At 45.7% G+C, this 9,244-nt stretch overlaps 1 protein-coding gene across 4 annotated transcripts in view; it reads right to left on the reverse strand.

Annotated features, from left to right (window-relative positions):
• The window catches only part of SLC66A2 (solute carrier family 66 member 2), a 68,718-nt gene extending 62,421 nt beyond the window's left edge, over positions 1 to 6,297 (reverse strand). For 3 of the 4 annotated variants that reach the window (XM_063325783.1, XM_063325782.1, XM_063325780.1), the window contains exons 1-2: positions 6,147 to 6,297; positions 5,389 to 5,743 (exon numbers count right to left, since the gene is read on the reverse strand). In XM_063325783.1, coding sequence (XP_063181853.1) covers positions 5,389 to 5,591 — 203 coding nt within the window. In that variant the 5' untranslated portion in view covers positions 5,592 to 5,743; positions 6,147 to 6,297. Of the gene's footprint in view, positions 1 to 5,388; positions 5,744 to 6,138 lie in introns of all 4 variants that reach the window. The other variant, XM_063325781.1, reaches the window with a different exon arrangement.
• Between the last annotated feature and the right edge of the window lie 2,947 nt (positions 6,298 to 9,244).

The following is a 9,244-nucleotide window of genomic DNA, read 5'->3' on the forward strand; positions in this document are numbered from 1 at the left end:
AGGCCATATGTACCTTTCAAAGTTGTAGTCACTCTGTCAGCTTGGTTTATACCATCATCCCACCTTCCCCACATGGCAAAAGCTGGCAAGATTCATTTTAGTAACAGAAGTCTTAAAAGCAAAAAGTTTCTCCTTCCCACAGGAAGTCCTACAAACAGATGCCACTGGCCCACTATCTGAAGCCAAAGCTGTCTGTCCCAGATAGCAGGGACCTGCAGCACTGCAGGTGTTACAGCAAAATAAATAAATATGTAGGAATCTACCCCAGACAACAGCAAGTCCAAATTACCTCCAGCTGCATACTTGTCTCAGTAAACCTGTACTCACAACAGGGAGCTTATTCCACTGACTCTGCCACAGAGAGCTCCCAGTTCTACTGACTTTACAGTTTTCAGAAGGTGAACGGATGTGGAATGGGTAGAGGATTACCTTTGCTCAAAACACTCCGTAGTTTTCATCTTTTCCCTGACTGTCAGAACTTGCTTCCACAGTTTGTCTTAAGGCCACTGTTTTGTGATAACAGCTCCGAAATTGGACAGTTTTATTTCCTGTTGTTTGGATTTCTATGGTGTTGCTATATGAGGCCTAGGCCAATGGCCCACAGAATTACATCTCAACACTTTTGGAAAGAATATTGTCTTCCTGGAAAACCATATTACACTACTACATAAAACATTTTATGGGCTGCAAAACTGAAAAAAGGCCAAAAACATCCGAGAATAGCAGGAAGCATAATTACTTCTGGCTGAACTTACTCAAGATACAAACAAAAATGCCTACTGCTGACTTCTAAGAAATCTGCAGTTCCCTTTCCTCTATTTATTCTGATTTTAATATTAAAAGAAACCACAATTTATCTCATCATAAGCTCTGTTTCAAAAAAAAAAAAAAAAAAAAAAAAAGAAGGGGGGGAAGAGAGAGGGAACTCACAAGCTTTTCTGCATCCTCCACCCCCAACTGATTACACAACTCTCACCCGCCTTCTTGTTCCTGTTCTTGATCATGACAATGCAAAGCGAGTCAGCTGGCAGACTGCAGGCCACACGAACCAAGACCAACCAAGTTGGTCACAACTAAGATCAAGTGCCATGGTGTGCTCTGAAGCTGGCCCACAACTTCAAAACAGCCTAGGACAGCTTAACCAGATGATTAACCACCTCTAAGCTCAAGCATCAGTAAGAGACAGGGTATCCCTTGGATATTTTACAACCAGTCTTGAACAAGAAATCAGAGATAACTCTAGCAAGTACAATAAGACATTAGCTAACAAAAATGGTAATGAAGTGTTTTACTGAAAATGCAGAGGGAAAAAAAACCTATCAGATATTTTGGAGGATGCCATACATCTTCATATGTACCAGAATTACAAAGGTGTTCAGTTTTGCACTGCCCCTTCCTCTTCATCCCCAGCATAGACCTTCTTCTGGCTGACCAGTCCAGAAGTTGAACTGAGTGGAGAGTGAGAAACAATGACCTATGGGGTCTGGAGAAGGCAGACAGGAGAAGCAGCACTGACACTAGCAGAAGGACTAGAACAAAGGAGCAGGAGATACCAATCATAAATCATGACCAGCAGCTACCATGGCACCCCAAAATAAGCACTGCTTTCAAGTGTTATAAAAAATTATAACAATACAATATTACTAAAAATAAAGCTAACTTGATATCAACTCTAGTCACAGCACGGAACCTACTTTTCACACTGGTAAACGAAGACCCCATTGTGTGATGCTGTAAGCACAGACTGTCTACTTTTCAAATTATTTTTTTTTCAGAATCCTCTTCAAAAGGGCCAAAGACTTCACATACAGTCAACACACTGAACCACAAGTTTGCACTGTTGAACTTCTACTTTCTTTTTCCCAAACAAAAGCCACGTGTGCGTAAACAAAGCAAATGGAATCATGCCTATTGCTACCCATCTGCAGTTTTCATTATTGCAGACGCATCCTCTCCCACTGCTTTTCCACAAAGTTCTGGCATGTAACTCATTGTTGGAAAAAAACAAGGCCAAACACAGATAAGTGAAAGCAGAAACATCTCTTTAAAGATGACATTTTGAGACACTGTGAAACAGAGAAGCATGAAAAAATTACTTAATGGATAATGTGTTACTGTCATCACTAGCAAACAGAAGTTCTTTGAGCACGCTCTGAAACTAAGGGATTAGGTGGAAGACAAGGAAGAGAGACATTGCACTGAGTCCCCTTGACTTTAAAAGATGGCTTACCATTGGACAGAGTCTAGTTGAAAGAAGAGAAATTGTGAAAACAGGTAACTGGAAACAGGTTTGTTATCCTTGATCTCAGCAGTACTTTGTTCACTGGCAACTGTCAAAGGGCAATACAACAGCTGCAACTCTATTGACACACAAAATGTGCCAAGAAGGTTAGGAAGCAAATACTCTATTTGAAGGGGATACGAAAGGTCAAACTTCACCCACTGCAAAACCAGACATTAAAAAAAAAACCAAAAAACCACCACCAAAACAAAAAAAACCCCACACCTCTGAGAGAACAAAGTACAGTTCTATGAACACGTGAAATCTGCCAATTCCAATCACAAATTGGAAATGAGGAAATTGCCCCCACAGCTGAGGTGAACAAAGTATAGCAGAGCCATAGGGGAAAGGTGGGACTGGGTCTGTTACGAGTGACAAAGAAAGACTAGCACTACTCAGGAGTGAAAACAAAGAGGAAACATGGCATAAAAGGCAGGAACTGTCTGTTCCTGTTGTCTATGCATCTGAAATTCCACTCTCTGAGCCTCAAATTCAAGAATATATGAAATTGAAGGAAAATCTGGAAGTAACAACAGAAACGAATTACAGAAATGTCTTTGAAGTTAAAAACAAAACAAACAAAAACAAAAAACTATGAGCCATCCTAAGAAATAATTAAGGCCTGGAAAGCAACACTATTAGAACTTCAAAGTTTTTAAGGCCTACCACTTTAAGTACTTATTTTTGGATTAAGGTGGAGGGGAAGTCAGAAGGGATGAATCTGGCACAAATCATATGCTTAATAACCAGTGGTAATGAAGAGAAATTGAAAACAACTGAAGGCAGCAGCTATATGTCAGTAAAGTTCTCAGAAGAGAGACTTGGATTAAGGTCTGGGCTGGTTTGCTAAAGGGAAGGAGTCATCATCAACTGGTACTTTGAAAGTCAGACTGGGGAAAAATTATACACAAAACAAAATTACTTGTAGGAACAGTTCTGTTCTGGCACAAGAGTGGATCAAATTATTTAATAAATTTAAAACAAAACAAACAAAAATCTTTTAATTCCCTCCCATGAATATTACATACACATTAAAATAGCTCTGCTGTTTATGTCAAATTATCTAGAGTGCTGTGTCCCAGATAACACATCAGCCATAGGTGACATTAAACAACTAACGCAAAAATTGAATTCCCAAGCAGCTTTATGGGTGCATTTTAAAAACGTACAGAGAAATCAGAGGCTCTTGCTCTGCTATCTTCCTTTAATCATCCATATGCACAAGGATAAAAGCCACCCTCATCTGCAGCTTTCATGACTTACTGGCGTTTATAATGAACTACCAGGGATGCCTAACCTTTATAAGTAGAGAAGTAAAATACTCTGTCAGCAAACACTGAATTATCATTATGCAAGTCATCATTTCCGTCTTTTAGTTCAATAGAACTAGAAAGATATGATTAATTGTAAGTACAGACAGAAAGGTTTCTGCAGGCTCCCGCCTGCAATATTTCCCCATAGTGGAAAAGCGGCTATCTCACAAGCCAGCAGCATGCCTTACGTTCCCCCTGAAGCCAGACACACCTATGCACGTGTTGCATGAAGTCATTCCATGCCATCACCGAGCTCCAAGACCACCAGAGCCTACACAGAGCTAGTATGTGTCAGGGAGTGATACTATTATGTGGCTTAAATACTCACAGTAAAAAAAGTTACATAATCTTATCAATATAACTGCATTCTCTCTCTTTTGAAGTATTGTCAAACCTTTTAACATTGGCTTATATTACAACTTTTCATTACATATAGTATTTATTGTTTCGCAGATCTCTGAATTAGACATACTTAAAATCAACTAAAATTAAAGATCTTTCAATTCTTCTACAGTCCAAGTCTCATTTAACAGATGCACTGGCCTGAGTTACCTAGAAACTGCCAGCATGTCCATTCAGGTGCAAATCATTTGTATGTTTTAACTACCTCCAGTGAAACAAAAAAATTAGACAATTTCTATTTCCCAAATTGCCAACTCAGATCTTTCACTTCTCCTCCCCCTGCCAATTCCTCTACTCCCTTTCTGCTCTCTGCATTCTCCAACAGCTGCTCCATACACTTCTCCCCAGGAAAACATACATCCAATGCAACAAGTAGCTCTGACCTAGTGATGACTCCTCAGTTTGACTCCCAGCTGTGGTCCCCGAAACAGGCCCCTCCTGTTTTCTGCACTCCAGCACAGCACATGCACATTGCATTTTGCTGTAGAAGAATCCAGGAAGCTCCTTATACTTAAAGAGTCAGAGGAGCTTTAAAAAGAACCTGGAAACCAACAAAAGCATGTAGCCCATTACCTGTCAGTTCTTTGTGGATTACGAAGCAGTATTTTGTAGTCAAAATATTCTTAGAATAACCGTTCTTAGTTGCAGTAATTTCCCAGACTATTTCATCTTTGGTTTCTCAAGTACAGTCCCAGTGTTGTAGCATCCATATTATAAGAGGAATGAGGAATATAAGTTAATAAAATTCATTCATGGAAATCATGCCCTAATAACATTTTCTTTGTCCAGCAGCACAAGATGTAAATACGGAAACAAACTTGCTTTTAAATATTGAAAGTAGTGTTCAAAACAAAAAGAATTTGCTTTGAAAGACAGCCCACCTTATGCCTGCGTATCAAAGATGTAGTTGTGCACAACTAGAAATGAACCCCCTCTGAAGCCAGCTGGCATCCCAGGAAAATGCAAGAACATATGGCAAGTGTCCCAATGACATCAATACCAACTAGATGCTAGAATAAGCGTGCAGGACCCGGGCCTTCATTCTGAGAACAGAGCTAGAGGGGCAAGGGAAATGTAAAATACAGTCAGCAAGAAAAAAAAATCTGACTTAGAATAAACCTCTTTTCTTTACAAACAAATTAAAAAGTTACATCTTGGAACATCAGAGGACTGATAATCAGATCTGGCAAGCATAACAGACTGTTCCTGAGCCCAGTACATTTTACTCAATCCATATTCACCCACTTAGGGGAAGACAGTATTTTCATCTTCGGGGGAACTACATAAAACACGTTATTTCCTCAAGTATTCCAAATCAAAGCTTTACAAATCAAAGCTAGCAAGAAAGAGCCTTTAGAACTGGGCAGACACACACACAGAAAACCAACTTACCAAAAAAGTATCCTCAAAATGTTTGCGACCAGTAACACCAGGCAGACGTAGGTGGAGAAGCCCTCTGCGTTCTGTGTCCGCCGGATGTCCCTGTACTGGGGGATGTAGGGCACCACGCCGCCGAACACCATGGCCCCCGCGGCGCCCCACGACACCAGCTGGTGCATTGGGACCAGCAGCCACTCCAGGCCACCCGCCTCCATGTCGAGGTGCCGCGGGGAGGCTGCCCCGGGGGCAGTCACCGTGAGGGATCGCCTTCCGCTGCGGTTCTGCGGCGGAGCTGGGCTTCAGCCACGCACGGGCTCCTGGATGGGATGCGGCACCATGACTGCGCCCTCTCTCGCTGGGCCGGGACCTGGGAAGCGGGACGGGACGTGAGCCTGCCTCCGCCCCGAGCTGCTCCGGCCGCTCCCAGCCGCCTGCCGGGCACTAGCGAACCTCCACCGGGCCGCCCCCGCTCCGCCGCCCCATCCCGGCGCGACGCTCCCGCCCTCACACCGGCTCCCTCACAGGGGGAACCCCGGCCCTGGCACGGCCCAGGGGCGGCGGCTGAGACCTCTCGCCAGGGGCCGGGGGCGCCAGGCTGAGGTGCGGTAGGCAGGAAGAGCACGGGCACCGGCACCCCCGCCCGCCCCCGCGGCTGCCGGGTCGTTTCTCTGAGAGGGCCTCCCTCACCCGCCCGCGTCTGGCCCGCCGCCGGTTCCCCGCCGCGCCCCGCTCCCCCGGAGCCACCGCAACACGCCCGCCCACCTCCCCACCTGCGCCCCGAGCTCCGCCCGCCGCCATGCCCCTCCGCCCGCCGCTGCTCCGCAAACTCGGGGCGCGGGCCGGCAGCAGCGGCGGGCCCCGGGCTGCCCGTGACGCCACCGATGACCAGCTGCGCCTCCGCCAATGAGCGGCAGGGCCGCCCCAACGATTGCGCGCGCGCGGTCTTGCGGCGGCAACTGGAGGGGGAGGCGGTGGCGGCGGCGGGGCTACCGGAGGCGGCGCGTTGCTGCGGCGCGTTGCTGCGGCGCGTTGCTGCGGCGCGTTGCTGCGGCGGGCCCCGCGGACCGGGCCCCGCGGACCGGGCCCCGCCACTCCCCGGGCCACGGCCGCCGGAGGGGTGCGGCTTCCCGGGCACGCGGAGGGAGGGCGAGGCGGATGGAGGGCGGCGGTGCTCGGCGCCCCCGGAGAAGAGGCGGCGGCGGGAGTACCCGCGGCTCCTTCCCTCTCCGCTGGCTGCTCTTAGGCGCTCTCGCACCCCTCTCTGGGACTTCGGCCTTTTTCCTAAGAGTTGCGGGAAACTCCCACCACGCTCCGCGAAGACGATGTTTCAGTGGCTCTCAGAATCGCAGTTCCTCCTTCGCTATATGCAACGCGACTGTAATTGGCACATCTTCCTTACCTGAGAGAGAAGGGTTTTTTCCCCCCAGTGGTATTCATAAAAGGTGGCAGGGGGAGGGAAAACATGCATCTTCTACCCAAAGGGATGAGCGAGGCTTTTCAGCTCTTCACAATGGGCCAGCAGAGAGGTGTAAGTGCTGCTCACGGGTGCTACAAGAAGCACGATAGCATGGACACTGTTGTGTCAATATTAAGACTCTAAAATACCCAACTGGAAACAGACAACTGCCTTAACTTAGCTTGTTTACCCTTACTTGAAATTATAAGGGTAAAAATGCTGGATAACAGCATGTTGCTGTGTAAATGCAGTTCAGTTTTGGTCACTGACAAATCTAGTTGTTCAGGAGTTAATCCACTGATGTAAGCTAAACTGACTAGTGATGCCAGACACTGGGTGGGGGGAGGAATGACAGGTTGGCTTGAACTCCTCAGGCTGAGCAGCTGCACAACAGCTCGTGCCAGCTCCAGGGAGGGACCGCTCAGGTCTCAGGATACTTGAAGCGGCCAGGGGAAACGTTCTTTGGCAGTGATGCCCTCTGAGGTGCTCACTGACTCCAGTGCGACATACAACCCTGCACACAGTATATCCAACCGCAACAGACCCGGTGAGACTCCAGGAGAGTCCCAAGGAGAAAATTTATCTAAAGCTTGGGAGATAACAGGTGACCGAAGAGACTCTTGCCTCATCAAGGAAAAATTCCGCCACCTCCAGGTCTGCATATGGCCAGGTGAGTATGCTTAGCCTTGTGAGGCTTTACATCAAACTAGTTTTCTTTGTCTGGCAGTTGGTAACTGAGAGGTGGCTCAAAGGACCGCTTCCTTGGTGTAAAAGCAGAGCCTACCATAGAAACAGTACTGCTCCACTGCCAGACAACAATCCTCTGGTTTTCAGTGAGGAGAAAAAGAACAGGTGCATTTATTTTCCCACTGGTACTGGCAAAATTCCCCCTTTAAAAAAACATGTCCATTTGCTAGAACTGCATTACCCATTCAGAAAACAGAAGCAGGCAGTATGTTTCCCACCAGGTCTTTGAAGACTGATATTAATCTTTTCATGACGACTGCTGTAAGAGAATTGAAATTGAGTATGTGAGCAGCTGTAGCCACCTAGCAGTTAGATTTTGGCAACAGCGTAGTCCCTAAACCTCCAATCATAATGAGAACTTTGATTTATTCCAGATTAAGAAAATTGATAAGAGATTATACCTGTTACGAAATATACCTGTTAAGAAATAGTATCTTTGGATACAGTTTAAGCAAGCTGAAAGTGGTGAGCAGACATGGGATGTTTTCAAAGGGATTTTAACATTGGTAGATGTGATAAAAATTATTACATAAGGGTCTATTTTGCAAATAGTCCACTGAATTAGAAAATTAGGCAGAGGCTCATTTCTACGGTTGTCTCCATGTATCTATATTCCTAGCAGAAGGACACTAGGGCCAATAGGACACAGGAATCCACCACCCAAGTTGGACCAGTTTCAAGACTTTGCTACTTCTTTGCAGTTTTTTGCAAGGAGGAAGGGGGCTGTTGGTGCTTCACTTGTACTTACTGCAATAGCAAAACCAGCAGATAACTGCAAATCTGCTAACTAGTCCGTTGTTCCGCCAATTGATTTTGAAAGATGAGTATTAAAATTATTTTATATTCTACATTAGAGAAATGCTGTTGCACTGCAGGAAGCATAGGAAGCCCCTGCAAGATGTAGGCTAAAGACACAGTGCAGATTTAAGTCACTCCTTGAACACATTGCACAATAAATGTTGTCATAAGGATTATGTGAATTCCTATGGTAGCCAAATTCCCTTCAATTATCACATTATATCTCATTCTACAACTATAGTCACGGTGAGATTAAAAAGAAATGTTCACTCTACTGTTCCTAAAATGAGTAAATGGGTCTTAAGTACCTTGAAATTGGCCATTCCTACCAAGATGTATTGTCACTAAATCAGCTGTTCTCTTCTCTCCACTTCCAATTTTCTAAAGCAACCTCACTGCAGCTGGTGGCAGAAGCTATCTCCTGGCCCCTTCAAACACTGATGAGCCCCTGTTCTTGCAACTAATGGACAGAATCAAGCTAGCGTTAACGGGACATACTGGTTTATTGCACATCTTCACCACTTTTTTTTTTTTCCTTCTGCACTTTGTAAACAGAGCGGTGAGTATAAGCATGGGTGGAGCACCCACTAGCGTGCAAAGGAACTCCCTCTCTCTCAAAGAGGACCTCTGACAAATGTGGAGCGGGGAGCAGGAACCAGGCCCACGCAGGATGAGCTGATTACGCTCCTCCCTGTACTTGGACTGCTACCATCTCCACGGACAAATGAAGAAAAAAGGCCCAAACCAAACATGCCAGAGAAGCAGAAATCAATCTGACAGCTGGCAGAGATACACAAACCCTTCTTCAAACAATTACATCTTTGAAACAACGGGAAAAGTTCAGGTGAGTAGAGAAATAAACAAACA

Source organism: Chroicocephalus ridibundus, chromosome 2 (assembly GCF_963924245.1).
Source record: "Chroicocephalus ridibundus chromosome 2, bChrRid1.1, whole genome shotgun sequence".
In the NCBI taxonomy this organism is placed as follows: Eukaryota; Metazoa; Chordata; class Aves; order Charadriiformes; family Laridae; genus Chroicocephalus; species Chroicocephalus ridibundus.